Source organism: Ictidomys tridecemlineatus, chromosome 14 (assembly GCF_052094955.1).
Source record: "Ictidomys tridecemlineatus isolate mIctTri1 chromosome 14, mIctTri1.hap1, whole genome shotgun sequence".
Lineage (NCBI taxonomy): Eukaryota > Metazoa > Chordata > Mammalia > Rodentia > Sciuridae > Ictidomys > Ictidomys tridecemlineatus.
The window spans coordinates 12,428,867-12,455,565 of record NC_135490.1 but is presented as its reverse complement, the minus strand read 5'-3'; the positions used below and the strand labels follow the sequence as shown (position 1 = coordinate 12,455,565).

General features: G+C 50.9%; 1 protein-coding gene across 1 annotated transcript; it reads left to right on the top strand.

Annotated features, from left to right (window-relative positions):
- Positions 1-6,709: 6,709 nt before the first annotated feature.
- Rhobtb2 (Rho related BTB domain containing 2) lies at positions 6,710-26,655 on the top strand. The gene is made up of 10 exons (XM_005329322.5): positions 6,710-7,323; positions 11,441-11,642; positions 12,251-12,354; positions 12,824-13,009; positions 13,903-14,921; positions 15,196-15,314; positions 17,344-17,494; positions 21,588-21,676; positions 22,333-22,438; positions 23,843-26,655. The coding sequence occupies exons 2-10, from the start codon at positions 11,451-11,453 to the stop codon at positions 24,058-24,060; spliced, it is 2,184 nt and encodes a 727-aa protein (XP_005329379.1). The 5' UTR covers positions 6,710-7,323; positions 11,441-11,450; the 3' UTR covers positions 24,061-26,655.
- Positions 26,656-26,699: the final 44 nt, after the last annotated feature.

The following is a 26,699-nucleotide window of genomic DNA, read 5'->3' as shown; positions in this document are numbered from 1 at the left end:
CCCTGAGTAGCAGAAGAGGGTGGAAATGGCTTCTAACCAGCCAGAGATGGTGCCGATGTTCTGTTGGTTCCTCATCACTGTTACCACCCAGAATCCCCTGCCACATTCATTTGAAGACCATCTAGGGTTGAATAATGCCCATTAGGCTCCCTGGTGTCCTTGAAGGCCAACTAAGCTAGGGTCATGTAGGGCTATTTTATTTTTTTGTTTGTTTGTTTGTTTGTTTGGTGCCAGGGATTGAATTCAGGGGGTCCTAACCACTGAGCCACATCTCCAGCTCTTTTTTTTTTTTTTTTTTTCAGACAGGATCTCACCAAGTTGCTTAGGGCCTTCCTAAATTGCGGAAGCTGGTCTTGAACTTGTGATCCTCTTCAGCTTCCCTAGTCCCTGGAATTACAGATGTTCCAGAGTCACTGGGATTACAAGTGTGCTTGCACCTTTATTTATTTATTTTTATTTCTAGAGAAACTTTAGCCCAGGAAGCAGGGCGAGGGAGAGAAAGGGACAGGGGACAGAAACAAAAAGGAAGAGGAGAGGGAATGAGGGAAGGAGAGGGAAGGAGAGCAGAGCTGACCAAGGTGGGAGAAGTGGGTCTTGGACAAATCTCAGACTTTGTGGAGACAGAGAGCTCTGCAGAGCCAGAAGAGTTCCCTTCTGACTGCTAACGGTCAGGGCCAAAGACCCCTCAGGGGTCACCCAGGCCAGCACCCCATTTTACTGAGTACCGTGCAGGGATGAACACTCGGTTCCCGACTCAGTTCAAGGGCTTCTACACCGTTCTCCTCTTTGCATTTGCTGGAGGTCCAGGTGCAAGAAGGCTCCAGGGAGGAACACGAGAACCCGCTCTCAGGGGGCCACATCGGAAGGTCCTGGTGAGGACCCCTGAACTCTCAGAACTGCTGTGGGAGGGGGAAAGTGGGCCAGAGAGAAGGGACCAGGGGCTTTGGGGGGCACACCTCCCCTCTCCACCAAACACCACAGCCACATGGAAACCCATGGTGAACAGTTGGGGCTTTTTATAATCTTTATTTGTTAACAGTTGAGGCTATTTTTTCCCCCCATGCTGCAAGAGATGCCAATGCTCATAAAAAAAGTTGTGAAAAAAACACATCTATTTTGGGTGATCAGCCTCCTCAAAGCCTCACACTCCCAGCTCCAGAGGGCTCAGGGGACGGGGCCTGGCCTTGCTCAGAAGGTCTGCAGCTTGCTAGAAGCTAAGAATTCTTGGGCCCAGAAGCACCGGCCATGGGTCGTGTTGTTGGCCCCTCTTGTATTTTCTTCTTGGCCTATCAAATGGGGCAGAAGCAACACCAACTGGTTTCTTTCTGCTGCCAGCCCACCTGATGTGGGCCCTGTCTTGAGAAATCCACCCCAGGAGGCGAGGGCCAGATGCGCACCATCGCTGTGTATCCCGCGTTTCCTTGGCATGCTTCTCATGGTGGCATTAGTGGCAGCACTTGTAGCTCTTCAGAGACAAAACCCAACAAGAGCTTGGCTTTCTCTACTGAATGAAGAGCCACTTGAGGCTGCAGAGAATGTTTCCTAGGGTCCTGGGCCAGCCATGGCTTCCTGGGAAGCAAGCCAAGGTAGACAGCACGGAGGGAATGGACAAAGGGTCTGCACTCCCTCTGCCAGGGGGACTGGCCAGACCAGACTGCCAGTGGATTCTGCAGGCCCAGCCGTGGGCAGCTCTGCTCACTGCACAGTGTGGCCAAAGGTCTGTTGCAAGGGTCTGAGTGGACTTGGAGATCCTAGTAAGCACTCCCACTCACGTTCCCTGTCCTGTCTCCCCTGACCTCTCCTTGGTTTTCTCAGGTGGCCCACAGGGTACTAGGGCCAAAGTGGACATGAGATTCTCACACCCTGGTGATTTAGACTGTCAGAATTCCACTGCCTAGTCTCACCCCATGCCCTCTGTGCTATCTGCTTCCACCTTGGGGACCAGTTGGCAGGGACACAAATGGGAGTTGGGTACCCCTACACCTAAAGACAGGATTTGCGAGGGGCAGCAGATTGAAATTCAGGAAGAATTAGAGGGATCCCACCACTGGAAGGGACAGTGAGAAGGTCAGCTAGCCATCTACTGTCTTCAGGGAAGTGGTACTGTTATCTCCAGGGAGAGACCAGAGAGATTAAGCTCCTGGCCCAGAGTCCTGCAGCCTGGTTCAAGGTTGATGTCAACGGAGACAATGGCTCCTCTGCTTTGTTTTGTTCCCACTCCTAGGGGCTTCTTCTTCTATTGATTTTCTCCTATCCTGTCACCACCCTGTCCCTGGGGGAATTGTTATAGGAGTCAATTATCCGCCCCACCCCCCCACCAAATATCAATACCGTGCTAACTGTGCCAGAGGTGTCCAGTGGCCTCTCTAAGCCTTTCTTGATCATTACTGATCTGCTGAAGTTCTAGAATTTCTTTGGCTCATCTGAATCCAAGACAGTGACTCTCCATTTAAGGAAACTCAAGGTGGGGTCCATTGTGGAATTAGCTTTTCTGTGTCTCTTACCATGTGTCTACTCCCACTTTTTCTTCCTCGTATCTCTCTGTGCAGTCTCCACATTAGCAGCTCTCAGCTGATACAGTGCTGAGTTCCACTGTGGGTCAGGATCTGCCCCCATGAAAAGGACCACCAATAAAATCTGGATCTTCCATGCTAGGTACCTGCATTGGAAGTCAGCTCTGGCATGAGCCTTGATGTTTACTGACCCTTTTCTATGAGAAAATGAGCCCCGAGGGGAGAGGGAGTATTTCAGTCATCTTTTTCATTGCTGCGACTAAAAGACATGAACAACTTTCAAAGAAGAAAAGTTTCAGAGGTTTCAGTCCATAGATGGCCAAGTCCATAGTTGTGGGCCCAAGATGAGGCAGACCATCATGGTAGGAGGGTGTGGCAGAGGAAAACAGCTCAGGGAGGAGAGAGGGTGGGAGAGGGAGGGAGAGAGAGTGAGAAAGAAAGAGCACTCTACTCACGGGGACAAAATATACACCCCAGAGGCACCCCCACCCCAGTGACCTACCTCCTCCAGCCACACCTACTTGCCTATAGTCACCACCAGTTAATCCATTCAAGCAGATCAATGTATTGATTAGATTAAGGATCTCATGACCCAAACAATTCACCTCTAAACTTTCTTGCATTGTCTCATGCATGGACTCTTGGGGGACACCACATATCTGTAGCATAAACAGGGACTTGTCCAAGATCACACAGCTCCTTGGGACAGAATCCAAGCCTTCTGATGGACAGCTGGCTGCTCTTTTCCAAATTATCCAACCAGTCCCGAATGTGCAAATGCCTCAAGCCTGGGACTGGCCATGGCCAAGTTCCTGCCTCTTACCTGGCCCCTTGACTCCCTTAGACAGCAGCAGTCATGCTGTTGCCATTTGGGCTGATGGACCCTTCCCTTGGGTCACTCTCAATATGCTCATTCCCTTCCTCTCCTCTGCCTCCCCCTGGTCCTGAACACAGGGAACACAGAGCCATGGAAACCCAGAGAAAAGGCTGCGACAGCTCATGGAAGATCTCTCTGAATACCATGTGAGTAGACACTTTGTGGCATTGTCCCTTCTCACCTCAATTTCCTCTCCCCAATGTTCATCTCCCATCAACCACTTATTGAAAGTCTGTTGTGTGCATGCTGAAGCACTAGGCTACAGGCACCAGAACCGCATGAGAAATAACCTTTCTCTTTTTTATGTGCCGTGCTCGGAATGGAACCCAGGGCCTCATGCATGCTAGGCAAGTGCTCTACCACTGAGCTACCCATCCCTAGCCCTGAGCATCATCTCTTCCCTAAAGAAGCTCTCAGTATTGCTAGGAAGAGAGGCACCCAATCAGAGTGCAGCATGATTGGTCTTATTAGGGGAGCACAGATAGATAAAGAGCAGGAACTCAGATTTGACCTGGGTGTTCCTGGTGAGTTTCCAGGAGGCAGCGGTATGAGGCTGAGATTTGAAAGACAAGGAAGCATTGTCCAGTGAAGAGGGTAGAGAGAAGAACTGTGTTTGCGTTGAGGAGAATGCTTGAGCAAAGGCCCAGAAGGATTCTATCTCCTCATGGGGATCAGATGGCACCCCCTAGCTTCTGGGCAGAGAAGCCGAGAGCCTCAGGCTGACCCAGCTTCGTTCCTTCACTCTGCTCAGGCTCTGCATCTTGAAATGCTCACAATTGGTTTTGAACTTTGTACCCAGAGCAGGCTGGGGATGCCACCTGCCCCAGAGTGCACATTGCTGGGGGTTGGGAGGAGCTCATAGCATAAGGTCTCTGGGGTGGGCTCCAGGAGGCATCGCAGTGCCAGGAGAGGGGTGTGGTGAAAGCAGGGTTAGTAAGTCACCTACAGAATTGATGGGGGCAGGTGCCTGGGATGAGAATGGAATATGCAAGCTGGAGGAGGAGCTGGCAGAGTGGTCCGCACAGGATGGACAGGCCCTAGGAGGGGCTATGAGAGTCCCAGGAAGAGGACAGTTGGTGGGCCTGGCCAAGAACCTGTGGCATGCCTGTTCCTGAGAACCAGGCTGGAGGCTTCCACCCCCAGACTAAGTCTCTGCTTACAGGCAGGCTCTGCCCGGCATCAGATACTTTTAGGGGCTATGTTCAAAGGGTTTATGACACTGGGAGGGGATAAATTATAGATGGCTTTGGTGGGGGCAGGAAGCTCTAGAATCAAACTTGCCTTCCAGCTGCCAGGAATCCCTCAGCTGCAGTAAGGCATGGCCCCCAGAGCAAGTAGGCCAGGCCACCCATGGCCACGCACAGGCTCACCAGTAAGGGCCCAGCTAGCAGGTGGTGTGGCAGAATAAATGGCTCCATGCTGCAACAAATGGGCAGGGAGGGCTGGTGTGTGTGTGTGTGTGTGTGTGTGTGTGTGTGTGTGTGTGTGAGAGAGAGAGAGAGAGAGAGAGAGAGAGAGAGAGAGAGAGAGAGAGAGAGAGAAGAGCAGGAGAGGCAGAGAGATAGAGAGAATATGAATGTCCAGGAACCTTACTTGGGAAAATTCCCACCCAAGCCTGCCTTGAGAAGTAACCTGCAGAAAGAAAAGCAGACTCTCAGGGCTGAGGTGGCAGGCCCAGGTGAGAGGCTGGCTACCTGCGCTATGATGGCTACTGATGAGAGCCGGGGACAGGAAGGGGCATGGAGTGGGCCACTCCTTGCATGCTGGTGAGGAAACCAGCCTTAGGTCGTGGCCCTGTTTCCCAGAGTCTGGCATTGAAGGGATGGGTAAAGACAATGAGAGCATGGTAACAGATCCTTGACCCTGGATCTGCTGTAAGGTTGTCTTGAACAGTAGGAAGGATGGAGTTGAGGGTCCAGGTAGTGCCCAGGTAGCTCTCTGGAGCTGAGAACAGGGAACATAGTAAAAGTGGGAGACCCAGGATGCTGTGGAAACCCTGAGCAATCTCATACTGGGCTTTTCTTTGGGGTGATCACTCTTTGGCACATAGAGAAAGAGGAGAAACTTTTCCATCCCAAATGTGTGGGGAAGAACATAACTGAGCACCATCTAGTTTCTTTCATAGACATGGATTAGAAGTAATATTTTTTGATTTACGGAGGGTGAGTCCTAACCAAAAGTATGAAGTAGTACTCTCAGTCACTGTCAACCTTTTCTTCAGTTCTGAGTAGATTAAGGACGGGGAATTCAGCAAATGAGTACCTGCTGTACAATGAACAGGCTAGAGTAAATATGTCATGAACACCTTCATGGGTACCTTCTGATTATATGCATTAACAGATGAGAAGCAGGCTTCAGACAATACAAACTTCATTTCTTTTTGGCAGTAAATTTCTCTTCCTAACCATAGTTTGTATAAACTAATATTAAAGTAGGTTTGCACTCTCAAGAGCACAAATTGAAGTATGATGGAGGGGGATGAGGCGGGAGGCATGCCAGTCTGGGCTTTAAAAATCTATCCAGAGGCAAATGACAAGAGTTGACTTCTGTAGTTACTTGCAGCAAGATCATCATAACAAAACCAGCCTTGAGTATGGAGGCTTCTTTCTGATGATCAGTCACTCATGATAGATGTTGTTGGAATCACTCTATTTTTACAGAGAAGTAAATCAACCGAAAGTCAACTTAGGCACTATTTCTGGCATTTTTTGGAGGTCGGAAGATACTTGTTTTGCTGGCATTTTTTGGAAGTCAGAAGATACTTGTGATCGCAAAAGGGTCAGATGGAGACTGGTGAAGAAGGACTAGGTGGAGGACTGGTGAAGAGGTACCCAACCCAGAAACTCACTATGGGCCACAGCCATCAGAGGCACAGGCTACAGCAGTGATGGTGGAGAGAGGAAGGCCCTCAAGTGCCGGGAAAGCTCAGCACAGAACTTGTTTGGAAACGAAATTGTCCCCCAGTGGGCAAGTGGTGAAGTCTTGGGTTTAAGGGGAACGACAAGGAAAACGCTCGCATTACACTCTAATTCCCTCAGGGAGATCTAAGACGTTTCCAGGGTGGGGGTGAGGGGGTGGGGTGCGGGGGAAGAAAACCCTGTGGGAGTCCAGTGAGGTGGAGAGACCCAGCCCACATCCAGTGGTGAGCCGAGACCCCCGCGTGGCTACCCTGGGGAGAGGAGAGGGGGCAGGAGGCGAGCCCGGCGCTGAGGGGCGGGGCCAAGGCGGAGCCCCTGAGCGCCCAATCCTTGTCTTTCCACGCCCCTTCCACGCCCACGCCCCCTTTCCACCAACTGTGCGCCGCGGTGGGCGGTCCTTGTCTCAGCAGCCGTTCCTGGGTGCGATTTTTTCCTCCCCCTCTTCTCCCTTTTTTGCTTTTCCCGTTTTTTTTTTTTTTTTCCTTTCCTTTTTTGTGAATGAAAAAAGGAGGTCGCGAGCGGTCCCCGGGACTGCAGCGCTAGGTGTCTCAGCGGCAGCGCCCGAGCCGCGGGCCCCGGCGCGTAGCGGCGGCGGCGGCCTCGCCCAGCTCCCTCCACTCCAGCGCACCGTCAGCAGCCTCCGCAGTCGAGCCCAGGCGGTGGCTGAGCGGCCCGGCCGCCCCAGCTTGGAACGGCCGCGCGCAGCCCGGTTCCGCGCGCCTCCATGACATTGGGCGCCCGGGGCGCAGGGAGATGCTGATCCGGAAGAAGCAGTGGCTGCAGTGCAGCGCGCGCGGCCGCTCGCGGCCCGCGGTCCGGCCTGGGCTGCTCTGTCAGAGTTTCTGATCGAACGCGAGCGGGACCCGGAGCCTGCAGCCCAGCAGCAGCGCGGCGGCTCCGGCGTCGTCCTAACTTGTACGCGCGGAGTGACCCCAGACATTTCACTAAAATGAACGTGCTTAGCAGGAAGAGATGTGTTCCTTACACTAGAAATTACCCCGTCACATGTAGTGGTGTAAGTAAATGATTAATTTCTATTATGGCCGGGTTGCAAGCAGCCTCAGCAAACGCGCCGCCTCGCCCTCCTGCTTCCTCCTGCGCCCTCTCCGGCCCTGCCTGCGCCTTCCTACCTTCCCCTGGGCTCGCTCTTCCCTGGGCTCTTGCTTGGGCTGCTGGGTTCTGAGGGACGAAAAACTAACCTTTTCCGGTGTTTTTAGGGGAAGGAAGATGACTTGTTTTGGCGTGGCGTGTCCCTCCCCTTTCCATATATATATATATATATATATATATATATATATATATATATATATATAAAATTATATTGTGTGTGTGCAGAGTAGCGTGTAAGGGATGGGGGTGGGGAGAAGGAAGCCCAGAGTGGCTGACGTGTTTCTGTTAAAAAAAAAAAAAAGAAAGAAAGAAAAAAGAAAAAAAAAACAGTGAAATTTGGGTATTTGCCTGCGGTTGTGGAGATGCTTGAGCTCTCAACTCCATTGCAGTGTGTGCAACTGAGTTCTGGCAAACTACTGGTGGATAATCTTTAGCGTTGTTAATGTTTCCACATTCTAGGCTTCAGAAGGCTTGCCGTGTGTTTAAGCTTGCATTTTCTGTTAAATGACCATGCAAGATCCCTTGGGGCCTTGCTTTCCATTGGGTCTGCACCGGAGGAATCCAACCTTCAGCCTTCCCCTTATTACAATGTCAGCGACCCCCGTGGGAGTTCCTTTAATCCACCCTCTGCTTGCTCTTCTCCAGATACTCCCTTCCTATCCATCTTCTTTGATTTTTACCTTCATTTTCAGGGTTTTCCTTCTCTTTCACGTTTTGTAAGATGCAGGATGTGGGATATTGGTTGCTAGGAGACAAGCCAGGCTCCCAGGGAGATTCTGTAGTTTCCTTGGCAACCAGACTAGGGCAGCCACAGATGAACAAACCTCCTATCAGCTGTGGGAGGGAAAGGGGGCCTTTTCTGAGCTCTGCAAAGAGTGTGTGTAGGGGTGTGGGGGTGGGAATGGGAGCCCATGAGGTTTGTAGCTAATCTGAGCACACCTTTGGCTCTAGTCTGGGCTGAGTATAAAGGACTGGGAGAACAGCTGGGTAGGAGGCTGTTTTTGGAGAGGGGGGCAGTGATCATGGGACAAAAGTTGGGGGAGCATATATCAGTGACTTTGGGATTGTCATGGGAGAGAAGTAAATGGGGATTTGTGATACACAAGGCAGAGTGGCAAGGGAACCATAGTTAATGGAAGGTAGTCAGGAGGCTCAGGAGGGGATGAGGCAATTATGAAGAAAAGTCTAGAGTCATTGGAGGAGAGTGTGCCAGAGGGAAAGGCAAAGTTGAGAAGCTCACTAGTGGGTTGTATCACCCTGCATCAGCAATGATCCAGAAAACTAGCCATGTTCTAGAGCAAAAATTATATTACCATTAGCACACTATATCCAGAACCAACTCCTTGTGTAAGGCAGGCCTGATTAGACCAAGAGTTCTGCTGGCTTAACTGGGCCAGTCTGTATCTTAAAGATGGATATAATTACATATATAGATATGCAATCTAGCATTATATAATACTATATTACATAAGAAGCCAAATACCTTCTTTCACCCAGGTTCTCTTGGCACAAATTAATCAAAATTTGGGAGACTTTCTTCCCTCACTCTCATACCCATTTTCTGGAGGGAGAGACTGATGTCCACAAAAGTGAAACTACCTTTTCTTTCCTAGATAAGCCCATGAGGTTTGCTGGTCAGGCAGTTGGGACAAGAGCGGCATGATGAGGCTGATAACAATTGGGAGGTAGTGCAAGGACATAGAGGGAAAGGTTGAAGGGGCAGTTGGGAGTGGGTGGGGAAGGAGTGTTCAGCCTGGGTGGCAATCTAGGAAGCATGGTGTCTAAACTCAGGGCCCATTATTTGTCACTCTGCTACTTGTTGGTTGGCTGTCCCCTACTTAACCCTAGAGGTGGCATAAGGTGTGCTTGAGTGTTTTAATCATAAAGTAGCTGAACTTGGATGAACACTGCTTTGCTGGGGTCCTGGTGTCATCCCCACTATCAAGATGTTCATGAATATAAGAACCAGGTGCTCCTGCATGCCTCTTCCCAGCCACTTCTGCCTCGGGACTTCATGCTGCTAGAATCTAAACTTCAGAAAGAAATTCTGTTGGCCAGCAGGTTTTTTATCTTTAGCTTAGGGCAGCTGTACATAATTTGTAGTAGGGATTCTATGTTTTCTGTTATTCACTTGATAAATAGAAACCACACCCAGATGTCTCCTCCTGGTGCCCACACATCCCCTAATTGTCTGACTTGAGACCAGGAACTGTCAAAGTGGGGTTCCCAACCTCAGCTGAAGAGAGAAGAGGGAGGAGGAAGCTGGTGGTTAGAATAATGGGCCTACAGGGGGAGGATGAGGAAGGAGGAGTGATGCAGATAGTTTCCCTGGAGACTGGGAGGGAGCTACATGGAGACCCCTTGTTGATTCAGGGTCCAGATCCTGAAAAATTCCGAGGAGGAGGAGGAGGCTGTCTCATTGAAAAGTCCTTGCTGCACTTTTTGCTTAGGTTGCTGAGCTGCATCCACTCGCGCAAATCCCAGTTGCCATCGTTACTTGGATATTTCGGTTCTGCATTCCTGCATGCTGGCATCCAGTTACAGCCCGGCAGGAATGGAGCTCTCTGCTGCTGCTGGTGGCCTGGCTTGCAGGCTAGATGGCTCAGCGGCGAGGCGCCTGGGCAGCCTCCAGGACTCCTCTGAGCCCGGCCTCTTGTAGCCTAGGGAGGATTATTCCATGTTGTTCTACCCCCCAGATGACTTTTTCTGCCCACAGGGAATGTGAGCCAGGGCCGGCCAATGAGCCCCGAGAAATCAAGCTTCCTCATAGTGCCCACCCTGCCCCTTCTCCGCTCAACCCTTCTAGGAGGGTGGTGCCATCATCGAGGGAGGCTGCCATTCAAAGCCCCTCGTATTCCTGGTAACAGCTTTTAAAGCACTGACATGACATTTTGCGTACAGAAGGGCCTTCTGTTTGTTCATTAGGCCATCCCTCTCAGGCCGGGTCCTGCTTCTTCCTGTCTACCGAACACTGAAGGAAACTGAGGCAGGCATTTCCACAGAGATTCAGACTGAAAGTCTGACCTCTGCTTCCTCCAGCAGCCCCTTCCCCTCATGGACATAAAGTGGGTTTCTCTAGGGGGGCCAGCAGTCTGGGTCTTTCAGCTTGAGAACCTTTTCCTTAGGAATGGGAAGCACTGAGAAGGCAGATCTACCCTGTCTGGGGCAGGATGTGGGATGGTTGGGGGCAGCCCAGAGAGGGGATGGAATGCCCACGGGCCATGGAGTCCATCGTTTGGGGCCATGGTTACTCCCTCTCAAAGCCGGGCCCTCAGCTGAGGGAGACACATGGGCAACATGCTGGACCCCAAGTAGAGGAGCGGAGGCCTACAGGTCTAGGCAGATGCATCCAGAAGCCTTCCTTGCCCAAAGAGGCTGACAGGAAAAAACTCTCGCATCTCCATAAAGGGGCTAGGGTTGGAAGATGTACACGAGCAGGCTGGGGTTAGAAATCCACCACCACAGAAAACCAGGGGAAAGAGGAAAGACCAGGAGAGAGCTGCCTCCCAGCCCTGATAAATCCATTAAATTTTTAAGTGGCCCTGCCCTACGGCATGCTGGGAAGGGGTGGGGACCTGGACCCAACTCTGCTTCTCTCAGCTGTTTGTTCTGTTGCTGCCACAGCCCGGGAGAAGGAGGAGGAGGAGAAGAGAAGGGGAGGAGTGAGCTCCCAGGCAGACGCTCCTCTCTCTGGGGGAGTGGGGACAAGACAGGCCCTGGGTTGGCTCCACCTTGGGATCTCTCACAGGCCTTCTCTATCCAGAAGCCCAGCTAGATGATAGTGGAGACTGGAAGGAGACAGGTGGTCATCTTGGCACTGCCCCTCTCAGCCTGAATGGGTTCCTCTCTCCTCAGGTCCCTGCAGTGCTACCTCCCGGAAGGTTGCCCACTCCCCTCTCCTTCATCAGTGCCAGTGCTCCACACCGGGACAGCTCCAGCTGAGGAGGGCTGTATGCACTGGCCCTGGTCCTCCGAGGACTGCTGTGCCAGACTGTCCTGACTACTCCTCTCCTGCTCCTCAGGTCCCAATTAATGGATTCTGACATGGATTATGAAAGACCAAACGTAGAGACCATCAAGTGCGTGGTGGTGGGGGACAACGCCGTGGGCAAGACCAGGCTCATCTGTGCCCGGGCTTGCAATGCCACCCTCACTCAATACCAGCTGCTTGCCACCCATGTGCCCACAGTGTGGGCCATCGACCAGTATCGTGTTTGCCAGGAGGTAAGGCTACAATGCCATTTGGCTGGGGGTTCACACCATGCATCTTCCTAAGTTGTGGCTTGGTGTCCCTGGAGCTCACAGGAGCCGCCTAGGGGTGGGACAGGGAGGGGGCTGGAGCAGAAGGAGCCCCTGGGGAGGGGGCTGAGGGGAGCCCAGCCTGAGGGAGGGGTCTTTGACCATTTGTGTTCTTAGTGGCTGAGCTGGAGCCTAGGACCCCAGCTTCGGCCGAGTACCATGTCTCGTGCAATCACAGCGCTACATACTGGGGAATCCTAGAACTGAGGCTTGGGAGAGGTGAGAACTGGGTTGGGAAGATCAGGGGCTCATGAATATACAATTGCAAGGAAAGCTGGGAACCAAAGGAGGGTCTCCCTTCTGTATTCATGATTCTGCCCTCTTAGGGTCTCTTTTGCTTCTGTGTGGCTTGGAGGCTGCCATGTATTGAACATGTGCAGTTATTGAGTCTTCAGAGATTTTACTTGGAGGAGCATGTTGTGCAAGGCACATAGTAGGGAGTACCAGCTCTGTCCTTCCACCCCTCGGGATGCCAGAGAATATCAGGATTAGTTGGCACCTACCCTGAGAACTGTCTCCCCTCTCCCCTCCAGGTGCTGGAACGCTCCCGAGATGTGGTAGATGACGTCAGCGTCTCCTTGCGCCTCTGGGACACCTTTGGAGACCACCATAAAGATCGCCGCTTTGCTTATGGGAGGTAGGGGAGTCCTGGGCTGCCTGTAGAGAGCCAAGTGGGAGGATTTTCCTGCTTTCCCAGAGAACTAAGCAACTCTGCTGTTGAAACTGGGAGGAAGGAGCAGAGAAACAGCATGGAAGACACTCCCAGGGGTGGGGACAGCCTGGGCTTGGAGTCCAGAGGCCTGATTTCAGTCCCAGCTCTGCCACCTACTAGCTTTGAAATGATTTTTCTCACTGTGAGATGGTAAAATGGTAATTTCTAACTCAAAAAATAGGTGCGAGGCCAAATGAGTCTTGAAGCTCTAAAATGCTCCATAATTGAAGGTGCTATTATTATGCATTGTGTGGAAGAACATAGGAACAGGTTCATAAGCCAGGTGTGGAGCCACCGGGTAGGGCGTGGAGACGGGCACACGTTTCCCTCACTCTGGGAGCAGGTGACCCCCTGCCAGCTCTCTCTGTCAATAACCTCTCTGTCCCACCCTCAGATCAGATGTGGTGGTTTTGTGCTTCTCCATTGCCAACCCCAATTCCCTCCACCATGTCAAGACCATGTGGTACCCAGAAATTAAGCACTTCTGCCCCCGAGCACCTGTCATCCTGGTGGGTTGCCAGCTGGACCTGCGCTATGCCGACCTGGAGGCTGTCAACAGGGCCAGGAGGCCCTTGGCCAGGTAGGGGTGCTGTTGCCTGAGGAGAGGAAGCGGCACAGAGGGCGCGCACATCACCCTAGCTCCCTGAGGGAATCCTATAGAGCCTTACCTCTCCCTGCATCCAGAGGAAGCGCATGTCAGAGCCACATGTGCGCTTATCCATCCATCTGTTCATCCATCAATCCGAGTGTTTATTGCACACCTTCTGTGTGAACAGCACTACGCTAAGCACTATGAGGAAAGACAGAGAGAAGGGAATATTTTCATGAAAAGAACTTATAATTTTATTGGAGATAATATAGCTGTCCCTCTGTATCCGTGGGTTCCACATGTGTGGATTCAACTAACTGTGAATGGAAAATACCCGCCCACACCACCACCAAATTGCATCTGTATTGAACATGTGCTGTTTATTTCCTTGTCATTATTCCCTCACAAAGCATTATAACAACTATTTACACAGCATTTACATAGTACTAGGTATTATAAGTAATCTAGAGATGACAAGTATAGGGGACGTGTGTGGGTTATATATAACTATCACCACATTTTATGTAAGGGACTTGAGCTTTCATGGATTTTGGTGTCCAAATGGGATCCTAGAACCAATCTCCCTTGGATACTGGGGATGACTATATATAAACAGGTTAATTGACAGGGAGTTGATATTATCACTACTTTGATCTATGGAGGTCTCTGAGGGTTGGCACAGATACAGAAGGCTTCCTAGAAGACCAAGGGATTGAAGGTGGATCTGAAGGACCTAATAGGAATTTGGCCAGACAGAGAAAAAAGAGCAGGGCAGGAGAGGGACCAATGAAATGGACCCTGAGCAGAGTCCCTCCAGCCTGGGGAACAAGAGACAGGCTCCCTCCACCACTAACATGCTTGGTTTCTCCTCTTGAAAATGCCAGGCCCATCAAGCCCAATGAGATCCTTCCTCCGGAGAAAGGCCGGGAGGTGGCTAAGGAGCTGGGTATCCCTTATTATGAGACCAGCGTGGTGGCTCAGTTTGGCATCAAGGACGTCTTTGACAATGCCATTCGTGCTGCGCTCATCTCCCGCCGCCACCTGCAGTTCTGGAAGTCCCACCTCCGCAATGTGCAGCGGCCTCTGCTGCAGGCACCCTTCCTGCCCCCCAAGCCCCCGCCCCCCATCATCGTGGTGCCCGACCCCCCCTCCAGCAGTGAGGAGTGCCCCGCCCACCTCCTGGAGGACCCGCTCTGCGCGGACGTCATCCTGGTGCTGCAGGAGCGGGTGCGCATCTTTGCCCACAAGATCTACCTCTCCACCTCCTCCTCTAAGTTCTACGACCTGTTTCTCATGGACCTGAGCGAGGGGGAGCTGGGGGGCCCCTCGGGGCCAGGGGGGGCTCGCCCAGAGGACCACCGGGGCCACCCTGATCAACACCACCACCATCACCACCACCACCACGGGCGGGACTTTCTGCTTCGGGCAGCCAGCTTTGATGTGTGTGAGAGCGTGGACGAGGCTGGGGGCTCTGGTCCTGCCGGCCTGCGGGCTTCAACCAGTGACGGGATCTTAAGGGGCAATGGAACAGGGTACCTGCCCGGCAGGGGTCGTGTGCTATCTTCCTGGAGCCGAGCTTTTGTGAGCATCCAGGAAGAGATGGCAGAGGATCCTCTGACATACAAATCCCGGCTGATGGTGGTGGTGAAGATGGACAACTCCATCCAGCCAGGGCCCTTCCGAGCAGTTCTCAAGTACCTGTACACTGGGGAGCTGGGTGAGAACGAGCGGGACCTCATGCACATTGCCCACATTGCTGAGCTGCTGGAGGTCTTCGATCTGCGCATGATGGTGGCCAACATCCTCAACAATGAGGCCTTCATGAACCAGGAGATCACCAAGGCCTTCCATGTTCGCCGCACCAACCGAATTAAGGAGTGCTTGGCCAAAGGCACCTTTTCAGGTATGGATCATGCTTAGAAGGCAGGAGCTCTACCTTCTGACAGCTTTCTGAGGGGTGTCTGGGTTGGTTCCTTTAACATTCTGATTTGGTTTCAGAGCCTGATGCCCTGGAGAAGGGGCTACCCTGCTCTTAAAGATGAAAGTTTGGTTGTTAGTTCTCCTGTCTTGTAGCTTCAGAAAGAAGCTGGATAGTTGGGGATCAGTGACTACTGATTGGGGGTTGGTTATCTCACATTCACACTGTTATCTTTTGTGTTGTCTCTTCTCCCCAACAGACGTGACCTTCATCCTGGATGACGGCACCATCAGTGCCCACAAGCCCCTGTTGATTTCCAGCTGTGACTGGATGGCTGCCATGTTTGGGGGGCCGTTTGTGGAGAGTTCCACCAGGGAGGTGAGGCTGAGGATGGGAAAGGGAGGGAAGGAGGGAGACATAGGTGCCATTTGCCTAGGAGGCACCAGGAGTTCATGGTATTTTGTTTAGCATTTACTGTGCTAAGCACAGAGTGATGAGCCCAAGAGAAGTTTTATGAGATGGTTGCTGTAGCCAAGGATTTGCAGTGTTCCAGGAGAGGGATTTACAGTAACATCATAATATCTTGGAAAGCATTTCCATACATTATCTTCACATTGAGCAGCATTCCTGCATCAAATGTGTGGCCCTAGGAAGTGTGTGACTTGCACACACTTGTGAGTAGAAAGGACGGCTCAGGACTGGCTCTTTACACTTCACTCTGTTGCCTCCCTGGGACACATGAAACAAGTAGAAAAAAAAAAATCAATGTGTTCCAAACTGAAGTCACTAGTGTCTTCAAAGCTAGGTTTTATTCTTATTGAGCTCTGGTGAGATCAACAGATCAGGAGAGACTGCCATTGAAGAGCTAATCTGTTACTCACAGATACCAGTGCAGGGAGGACCATGCACACCAGGGGATCAGCCCTGGAAGCACCAGGGTGGTCAGGAAGTGGAGGGTTTCTGTGGGAAGGAATAGTTGAAGCAGGTTAAGCAGATTTAGGTTTGCTAACTTGAACAAGTCCACTGGCTCAGGGGCAGGGGGAAATGTCTTAGCTGTCTAGTGCCTGGTTCTGGGGTGATTTGGACAGAGGAATGAGGCCTGGAGTGTAAGGGCCCTGGGCAGAGAAGGTGGTGGGGTATGGGCTCTGGATTGGGTGGTCTGCGATATAATAAAAAGACACGCTTGCCAGCAACTTCTTTACTGTCTCTAGGAATTGGTTCATCTTGGGAGGCACAGGCTTGTCATCAAAACACCTCTCTACCTGTTCTTTTCGGATTATAGAAAGGCACCTTTCTTTCTTCACCTGTCCTTTTCAGATTCTTCTTCCTTCCCAAGCACTAGACTGGAAGCTGGAGGTAGAAAGGGTCTATGCAGGTGTCCTTAGAGTTGCTCCGAGTCTGCTGACTATTTTTCATCTTCCTGGCCCAGCTGACTGGCCCAGGCCTCAGCCCTTCATGCTCCCCATCACCTCTGAGTCCCGGAACAATAATACCCTCACTTCACCTTGTGGTTAATAAGCTTCCATTTTGTACAGAGGCATTTTTAAAAGACCCTCTCCTTGCAGTTCCCAGCTGGTGTGAAATCGCTTTTGAGTGCAGGGACTAGGTCTTTGACTTCTGCCAGCTACCCTGCCCCCACCCCAGGCCTGTCTCTTAGCAAGTGCTCGCCAAGTACTTGAAGGAAAAACTGAACGAAGAGCAATTCAGCATCACATCCTGCAGTCCAGAATATGAGCTTCCAAAGATTTCCGGGAAACCATGCACTTATGAGGCTAAGTGGAGGGCTGAGATGTGAGCCACTGCGAAGTGGGAGAAGGGTTAGGATGTGCAAAGTGTGGGCCAAGGATTCGCTGAAGCCCCAGGGGCCCACCTGCCCTGGGCACTTCTCAGTACTATAGACACCAGCTTTAAAGCTCTGTCCAATTCCCAGTGTGCCCAGACTCGCATCTGATGAGAAAGCAGTTTTTGTTGCAGTGCTTCTCTGAAGAGATCCCGGAGGCCCAAAGCAGGAGCTTTGAGCAGCCAGAGAAACCAGCTGGTGTTCCCTTTGCTCATTCTGTATCCCACTTGGACAGCTCCCTGCAGGCATGTGGAGGGTGGGGTGTAGTTGACTGAAATGACTCCTTCCAGCATCTTCCAAGCCAGTGTGGTTTCAGAAGGATGCCACTGAGAATCTAAGTCTCTTTAAAAGATGTCCATTCACTGGTGCTCTCAGCAAACTGGGGACCAGCAGTGGGCCCAGACCTTTTGGGACCGTGGTCTCCTAAGCATGTGTAAGTATAGCACAGAGAAGGCTTCCTGCCCCCGGGAGACCAGCCCTGTGGACCAGGGCTTCTTGGCTTCTCAGGACTGAGCTGCTCTTTCCATGCACGAGGCCTCATCGTCCCTGTCCTCCTCCTTCCCCCAGGTGGTGTTCCCTTACACGAGCAAGAGCTGCATGAGGGCGGTGCTGGAGTACCTCTACACGGGCATGTTCACCTCCAGTCCGGACCTGGACGACATGAAGCTCATCATCCTGGCCAACCGCCTCTGCCTGCCGCACCTGGTTGCCCTCACAGGTAACTAACTGGAGCGCTCAGGGACCGCCCTGGGGGGAGGCCAAGAAGACCCCAGGGATGATGTGTCTTCTGTCCTCTCTTTCCCCCTGGGGACAGGCTGAAGTGCCAAGGGAAGAAGCTCCCTGGAATGAGACCTGCGGGTGGTAGAGTTTCGGATGAGGGTGTAGAGGAGAGGAAGTGTGTGAGACACATGTTCCATAGGGTCACCTCAGAGCTCGGCCCAGAGGTCTCCAGCATGTGACAGTGCGTCACATTCTTAGCTTGGCTTCCCTCAAGCAGCCTAAGGTTGATAAAGCATAGAACAGGCTCCACCTGTGCTTTTCCTTCTTATCTGCTTCCTCCTTCCCTTTCTTCTTATTTTCTTTTTTCTCCTCTTCCTTGACCTTCAACTTCACTTTTCCTTCCTTCTTCCAGAAACAGAAAACAAGTGTTGACCTTCCATTCCTAATTCCTTAAAAAGACTGTGAGAGCTGGGTGTGGTGACGCATGCCTATAATCCCAGCAGTTTGGGAGGCTGAGGCAGGAGGATCGTGAGTTCAAAGCCAGCCTCAGCAAATTAGCAAGGCCCTGTGTCTACATAATATATAAAAAAGGGGCTGGGGCTCAGTGGTTAAGTACTCCTGGGTTCAATCTCTGGTACCCAAAATAAAAAGACTGTGAGAGCCAGAGCTCAGCATTTAGAATGGGCCCATCCCAGAGCTGTGTTGAGGAGAGAACTGGGCTTTGGGAGGTTGAGTAGTGGGCAGCCTGGGTCAAGGGTCTGAGGGAGATAAAAGGTGCTACTGGAGTGAAGGGAGTCTGGGGCCAAAGACCCAGGCAGACAGACAGCTTCTGCTGATATTGGAGTTGGTATCTGTGTGTTGTTGGATTGGAGGAATAAATACATAATAGAATAAATACATAATTTTAAAAAATGTTAAACCGCAGTGCTGGCATTGAGGTCAAGTTTAATATTCCTGCGCAGGTCATGAGGGCCAGAGACAATACCTTCAGATATTGAGCTGGGCTTCAGGCAAGAAACGGCCAGTGTCAGAACTGCTGGAACTGTGGGAGGGTGATCAAGATTGGGGCACAGACAGGAGAATAAAAGCAATCCCATGACAAGAAAGGAATGATAATATACAACTTGATCAGAGGAAGAAGGCAGAAATCATGGATCAAAATCAGAGTATTAAGAGCTAATCCTGCAGTGGGGCCCAGGGGCCCCAGCTGGGGGGCAGAAGGGACTTTAGGGTAGGGAGTAAGAAAGGTGTCCCAAGATTACAGCCACAACAGTATGTCATTCACTGCTGCCCATGAAAAACAGCGTGGTCTTCCCAGAGCACCTAAAATTCCAAATTCTTGGGTGTGGTAAAATTCTACTTTTAAAAGATGATCTCCAAAGAAATGACCCCAAGGAAAAATAAACTATAGAAAGATATTTCTATAATTTAATTTCATTAGGGCATTCAATTGAAAGCGAGTCAAAGAAGTACCTACCCTTGGTTAAGCCCACATCGGTGATTTTCCCATGGCAGCCATTGAAAAGGTTAAACTGGTACCACCAGAGACAGGAAAAATTGTGCTCTATGTGTGTAATATGAATTGAATTGTGTTCTGCCGTCAAATATAACAAGTTAGAATAAATACATAATTTAAAAAAATGTTAAACCACGAACTGCCTGGAACCTCACGATGCCATTGAAAAGCTTTTCTCTGGAAATGTTCCATACACACAAGAACACAGATACAAAAATGTATACATCTACCTCGTTAAGGATTATTGGGAGATGCAGGATTCAGAATTTTGTATTATTGGTGATGCTCTAAGTTTTGTGAGATATTCTGTGAAGTTTTTTTTAATATAAAACTTGTTGTCAAATATAAGACAAATATATAAGCTTCATGAAGCATATGTTCATAATATTTTACCACTTCATAACTTTTAAGTCAACTTATGCCCCCTTCTTTTTCATTTATTAAGACATTAGTTACACAAAATTTATCTTATGTTCTTTTTTTTATGTTCATTTTAATGAGTCATTATAAAGCAGAATGTCTTTCTAATCATGATGCCTGTCAGGGGCTGGAACCAGCCACACAAAAAGTGTCCACCTGTCCTGCCCCATCACAGGTGCCCCCCTCCTCCCCAGAAGAACCCACACTGTTTTTTATGGGACTTTTCTATGAACTCACTTCTTTACCCTCCTTTGTAATTTGGTTATTCAAGTACACTTTCTTAGATACTATAGCATGATTTTTAAAAAAATATCTTTTAAGTAGCTTTTAATCAATATGTACCTTGTCCGTTAAAAAAATTCTTTTCCTCTGAAATTTATTTTTTGAAAGAAAACAAACAAACAAACACTGGTTTTTGTTCCTATAGAGTTTTCCAAGATCTATATTTTTGCTGATTGCATTTTTATAGTGTAATTTAACATAGTCCTCTGTCCATCATATTGCCTGTAAACTGCTAATTGAACCTAGAGGCTAGATCAGCCACATAATTTTATTTTTATAAGACTGCTTTATAGCCTTATAAAAATAGGTTGTTTTTCTCCGTGAAGAGGGAAGGATTGTCTCTTCTCTCTTTTTGTCCTCTTAGTAGCCGTTGAGTATCATTGCCTGGATCTATGAAGTTATTGTTGCAATACAGTAATATTCCAATGTGTTCATTCCTTCTTCCCTTATCTTTTGGAAGACTTCTAAATGGAGAGAAACTGTCCCTCACCTACTGTTTGGTTACTTAGTATACAGTTCATATAGGAAAGACAGGCAGGTTCTTGATTCTTCCTTTTTATTTCCTAAATTTTGAGATAATCAGTTTCCTATCCTCCTTGAGAGAATGACCAATTAATTTGAGTGTTTTAAAGTATTCTTATGAAATTTTGGATTTGGATGCACTTGATTGGTTTTAATTCATTGCAATTATCCTTATTGAAGCTTAAATAATGTATTTTTAGCCAGTAGGAGTCTCTTTGAGTTGGCTTCAGAGTCTCTGAGATTTCTTGCTTTCTGGAGTGATAGTGTAGGGGCCTCTTGTATAGTTCATGCCCCAGACCAACCATTTCCTCTTCTTCTTTTTTTTTGGGGGGGGGGGGGTACCAGGGATTAAACCCAGGGCCACTTAACCTTAATCACTGAACCACATCCCCGGTCCTTTTTTGTATTTTGTTTAGAGACAGGGTCTCACTGAGTTGCTTTGAGCCTTGCTGAGTTGCTTAGGCCTCATTAAGTTGCTGAGGCTGGTTTTGAATTCACAACCTTCCTGCCTCAGCCTTCTGAGCCCCTGGGATTACAGGTGTGAGCCACTGCACCTGGACAACCATTTCTTTAAGAAGTTCAGGTTTCTTTTAGTTGGAAATGGAAATGGTGTTTCTGTGCATGAGGATGCTCATTGCTACAGGAGTGGTTATTGTTTCCAGGTCTTTTCCATGAATGGAGTTGGGAAATGTATTTATCTGTGTGTGTGTGTATGTGTGCGCATGTGTGTGTGTGCATGTGTGTGTGTGCATGTGTGTGTGTGTGCATGTGTGTGCGTGCATGTGTATGTTGCTGGGGATCAAACCCAGGGCCTCGCATATAATAAACAGGTGCTGTATCATTGAGTTACATCTCCAGTTCTTTTTAAATTTAATTTGAGACAAGGTCTTGCTAAGTTGCCCAGGCTTTTCGTGAACCTGTGATCCTCCTGCCTCAGCCTCCAAAGTTGTTGGGATTATGGGCATGCACTGAGCCTGGCTAAACCATAGTTCTAAATCAAAGTTCTCAGCCTTTTTCTGTTTTCAACAAACATGATGCTTCCTTTCCTGTCTGTATCAGCGGCTAATTCTATCGGAGAATTTCACCGGGTATACATTAGACTATGTGGTGGGACATATATAGTTTGAAAAATCCTCTTAGTGATTTTAGATCCTCTGTCACCCCACCGAGAAGTCTTGCCCTCATCCCAGTTTCCCCTGCTGGGAGCGGATGTAAGTCACCTGTGGCCTTTCCTGGCCTGTTGGGACTTGCCCTTGGCCCTGATCTCTTTTTGCCCTGCAGTGAGCCCCTATAAGTAGTGCAGGTCCTTACGTGTGGCTCTTTAGCTGATTGCTGACTGTGTGTGTCACAGAGCAGTACACAGTGACGGGGCTGATGGAAGCAACTCAGATGATGGTGGACATCGATGGGGACGTCCTTGTGTTCTTGGAACTGGCTCAGGTATTGTGGCAGGGGAAGAATCCACCACAGTCTCAACTCTGGGACTGGGCGGGTGGTAGGTAGGAAGGGAGCTGTTGTCAGACTGGACTTCTCATTGGGTGGACCTCATTTTATCCTCCATGACAAAAGCTAGAGAACTCCCAGACACCCCCAGAGGAAAGCTGGCCACGGAAAGAAGGGACTAGGCCGCCACAGGGCAGCGAGGGAATCTAGGCTCAGTCATTGAGGACTCTTTCTTTAAAACTAACTGCCCACCTCCTTAATTCCACACAAGCAAGCAAAATCTCCCATGCTAGCCCCCACAATGCCAGAAATTCAGCCACCAAAGTTTATCTTATGAAGTCAGAGCTCAGCTAACGCAAGGTCTGCTCTCAGGGTTGCCCGTCTTGGTGGAGGACTACCCCGGTGCAGACTTTCGCTGCTGATGGGGCAAGGGCCGGGGAGGGCAGATGCAGTAGGAAGCACCCCTAGGGCCATGGATATCTGTAGGGTGGACACCAGGGGCAGGACCATGGCGAGGTGGAATTGGTCAAGTCAAGCATCCTCTTCCTCCAGTCCAGGTGGGCTCTGGAGGTGGGGTCCACACTGCATCAGTGCTGCAGCTCTGAAGGAGACTGTGGCATCTCAGGACAGACCCGCTTGTGTTCCCTCCACAGTTCCACTGTGCGTACCAGTTGGCCGACTGGTGTCTCCACCACATCTGCACCAACTACAACAACGTGTGCCGCAAGTTCCCCCGAGACATGAAGGCTATGTCCCCAGGTGAGCATCCAGAGCCAGCACCAGCAGCACCTGCTGCTCCCTACTTGTGTCGAAGCGCCCTCAGCTTGGGTCCACAGCTCACACTTATCCCCAGGAACCCAAAGGAGGCTGAGATCTTTGGGCCTCACTTGACCTTGGACATGGGAGCAGCCTGCAGAGGTGTCTCTGGCCATGCAGAGAGGACCCTGGGAAAAGCACTGTCCTGGAGTGGGTGGGGAACTCAGGACCTCACTCTACCTCTCTGGGCTTCTGTTTCTCAAAGGTTTGAAGAGGTCATTGGACCAGAGTTGGTAGTTTTCAGACTCTTTTGGATATACACCACAATAAAAATTATGTTTGATATCATGACCAGTATACACATAGAAAAGCATGTAAAAGACAAAAAATGCTGCACACGACCCACTAAGTTGATTTCCCAACTTAGGAACGGGCACGATCCACAGCGTGGACCACCCAGATCTAAATATCCCTTGCAGTCGCCTGCAGTTCTGTTTCTTCTTAATGATTTTCTTAGGTCCAAGAGCCTAACCCAGAATCCACGGGCTCCAGGGAGAGTCTGCCACTCAGCGTTCCTGGGTCTTCACCAGGCTCCGTCCACTAGGCTCTGACCCTCTTCCCACTGCAGGGTTGTCGCTGCACCCGACCAGTCCCCAGCTCTGTTTTCTCCTGTTTTCACATTTGTCACAACCATTCTGGCATTTTCTTTCTCAAGCCTTGCATCACTCCCTTGACCCCACTCCTTTCACACCCTCCAGAATAACCTGTGTCCTGCTGCTGCTCTTCCTCCTGATTCCCCCCAGAACCTTGACTGCAGGGCCCCCTCACCCCTCAACCTTGCAGAGTCCCTTCCTGCTGGAGGCTGTTCTCCTCCCCCTCCTCCCTCATCTTGGTCTTTCCTGTTTTTCTTCCCAACTTACGGGGCCCCTGACTTACTTTTTTTTTTTTTTTTTTTTTGAGTGACCGTGGTGTGAAAGCAATGCACATTGAATAGAAACTCAGCTTTCCATTTTGAATTTGGCTTTTTCCTGCTGCGATGCTGGTCAGTGGCAGCCACTGCAGCTCCCAGTCATCCATGCAACTGGGAAGGGAAATGACCACCATCCTGTGGTGCCCGGGGCTGCTAAGCGTCGTGCTAAGCGTCGTAGGGAAGGGGGATCAAGAACATTTCCGGCTCATGATATTTCCCACTTACTGTGGGCTGATTGGGCTCCTCCCCAGAAGTGCCTTTCCCAGGCCGACTGTGACATCTCCCCTTTTCACCTCCTTCAGCGGCTCTGTGCAGGAGACCATGGGGTCCTGGACCACAGGTCAAGGTGTACTTGGTGCTGGCTTGGAGGCAGGTCAAGGGACGGTGGACCTTCTTGCCCCTGTTCTCCTAACCAAGCCCCATGCATTCTGTTCTAGAGAACCAAGAGTACTTCGAGAAGCACCGGTGGCCCCCGGTGTGGTACCTGAAGGAGGAGGACCACTATCAGAGGGCGCGGAAGGAGCGGGAGAAGGAGGACTATCTGCACCTGAAGCGGCAGCCCAAGCGGCGGTGGCTGTTCTGGAACAGTCCCTCCTCACCGTCCTCCTCTGCAGCCAACTCATCCTCCCCATCGTCATCCTCGGCTGTGGTCTGAGATGCTGCCACCCTCTTCTGACCCTGCTGCTGTTGTCCCCATTTGCCCTTGTCCCTCTGCTCTTCTGCATCACCCCTGCCACCCACCAGGGACAAGGGGACCCACCTCACCAGGACCCTAAGGGCAGAGCTGTTCTCACCAGCCAACATAGCTCAGCCAGAGAGGAGCCAGGCCCTGCTGGCAGGTCCCCAGTTCCAAGGCAAGACAGGAGACACCTTCCGGGAGGCAGGAAGCAGGGGAAGAGCCAAGAGCTCTGGCGTTTTCTCCCTGGGGTCAAGAACCCTAGAGTCAAGGGGAAAGCCTCCCAGCACAAGGGCTTGCCTGCGTGTCTGGGTCTCTGCTCTGGCTGGGGAGGCAGCCCCCTTCCCAGAGAGCAGCCAGGGTCCTGCTCCATGGGCCACATCTTCCCAACAGACTAGATGGTTGCAAATGTTTTGTGGGATTTCCACATGAAGCCTACTCAGATCCTCACTGGAGAAGTCAGGGTAGAAATTAAGCCTTCAGAGCTCAACTCAAGGCTTCTACATCCTGGGCTGCAGCTGCAAGAGGCCACACATGGAAAAGCTGGCATTCTGCATCCCTCCCAGGTTGCAGGCAATGAGGCCTGATTTGTGGGTGGCAGAGGTAGCTCAGAGCTCCAGGCCTGGAGGCAGTGCCCCTTCTGTACTCCTCAGATGGAAACCAAAGGAAACAACTGGATTGGGAGAGGAGGGAGGAGTGGGGTCTGTGTGCAGCAATCCCATGCTCCTCTGGGCCCCTTCCCCTGCCTCTTGGGTAGTACTGCTTTTTATGGGGGTGGGGCAAAATTAGCAAAAAAAACCCACAACAAACCCCAAACAAACAAGAACCAACTCAAAAGGAATTCACCACCAACAAAAAAACACTAGCCTCTATTTCCCCAAAGAATGGAAATGAGAAAAAGACCCTATATAGCTTACATTTTTATAAAGCCAAACAGAGGCCCCATGGCTAGGAGATGGAGGCTCAGTATACCTTCAACTCTGATGCCTTTTGGGAAGGGCTCCTTGCCTGCTGTGGCTGAGATGTCCTGGGTCTGCCCAACAGCCCTCGGGGCAGCCCGGCTCCTGGGCTGCTGCTTGCTGGTGACTGAGGTTGTGAGGATTGAGGGGAGGGCTTTGGCCTCAGGACGTAGCCGTATTGGACCCTGCCTTTGCCCATCTCGAGGATGTAGACTGCCCTCACCTCTGAGGGTGATCCCGCAGGATGCTTATGGATTCTGTGTTTGGCGGACTTAGGACAAGGGTCAATGTCAACAAAAGACACAGTTGGAGAACAACAGTCCCATGTAATGAAGGATCATGGGACATAAAGCCCTACCTAGTGCTGGTTTAGGATGAAGGGAGGATTGAACAGAAGGAAAAGCAAGGTTCATCTAGAAAGGAAGGATGAGACTGGGGATTAAAACAGCTTGTGGCCCCTACACCCTTTTTAATGCTATGAGGTGGGTCCTGATGAGGAATTGCAGAGCCAGGAGGCAGTGAGTTGAGAGCTACGGCGTCCCCTGAGAAAGATGCTTCAGGGAGAGGGACTGGCTAGGTCCCAGGGACCTGGGGTGAGGCAGTTAGGTCTGGGATAGAGCAAACCCAGAAACCCAGGCAATCCTGCAATGATTGTGCGGTGCCAAGACCTAGAGCTCTGAGGTTAGTCCTTGTCGAGACGAGAGGCCCAGGTAGGGGCAGGTCTAGAGTGGGGTGAACCCATGGTGTCTGAGCCTTACCTTCCAAAGTTGTGACTGCCTCCCTCCAGTCCTCCTGGTTAGCTGGCTGGAAGCCAGTCGTGTGCTGCCCTCTGCTGGCTATCCAACCTCCCTGCACCCCAGCTCTGCCCACAGCTTCAAGGGTGAGGCTGAGGTGGGGGAAGGGGGCATCCAGAAGAGGACCTGTGCAGCCTCGGCAGCATCCTTGTGGCAGGGGAACAGAGATGGGGACACATGTCCTGAGATCTAGGTGAGAGGGAGAGCTCAGTTCTAAAGAGGAGGGGGCAATGGGTCTCCCAGGTGCTTGCAGGGCTGAGGAACCTAGAGCCAGAGAGGAAAGGCCATTGGGGAAAGTGAAGGCCGAGAAGGAGTAGAGGGCAGCCCACAGGAGAGTGGCCACAGAATTCCCTCAGCACCCAGGGCCAGCTCACCCCTCAGGGACCCGCCACCCTTGACCCTCAGCTCTCTTAGGGCCGCTCTGCCCCACACAGAGCCCTGCAGCCCAGAGAAACCACCTTGGGAGGCTGTGGGTGCGCCAGATCAGAGCAGATGTCCCTGTCCCCAGAGGGAAGGGCAGGTGGGGGGAAGGAGGAGGTGCTGAATTTCAGCCCCCCAGGAACCGCCCCTCTGGATCCCAGGGAGGCAGTAGAAAACACCCCCCCCCACACACACACACAGGGTGAGCCCAGAGAATAAAGGGGAGAAAGCAGGACACGGGTTACATGGGGGCAAGACATTTCCCCAGACTCGGGTCCCTCAGAGCTGGTTCAGAGACGGAGAGGATGGGGGCAAAAAACAAAAACCACACCTCTTTTTATATAAGGTTTCATATTTAATTTGGTCATGAATTCATAAATACATGAGTATTTTGTACCTGACGGCCTTCCTGTGTCGCTCCGTGTCACCACTCGTTTTCAACCCC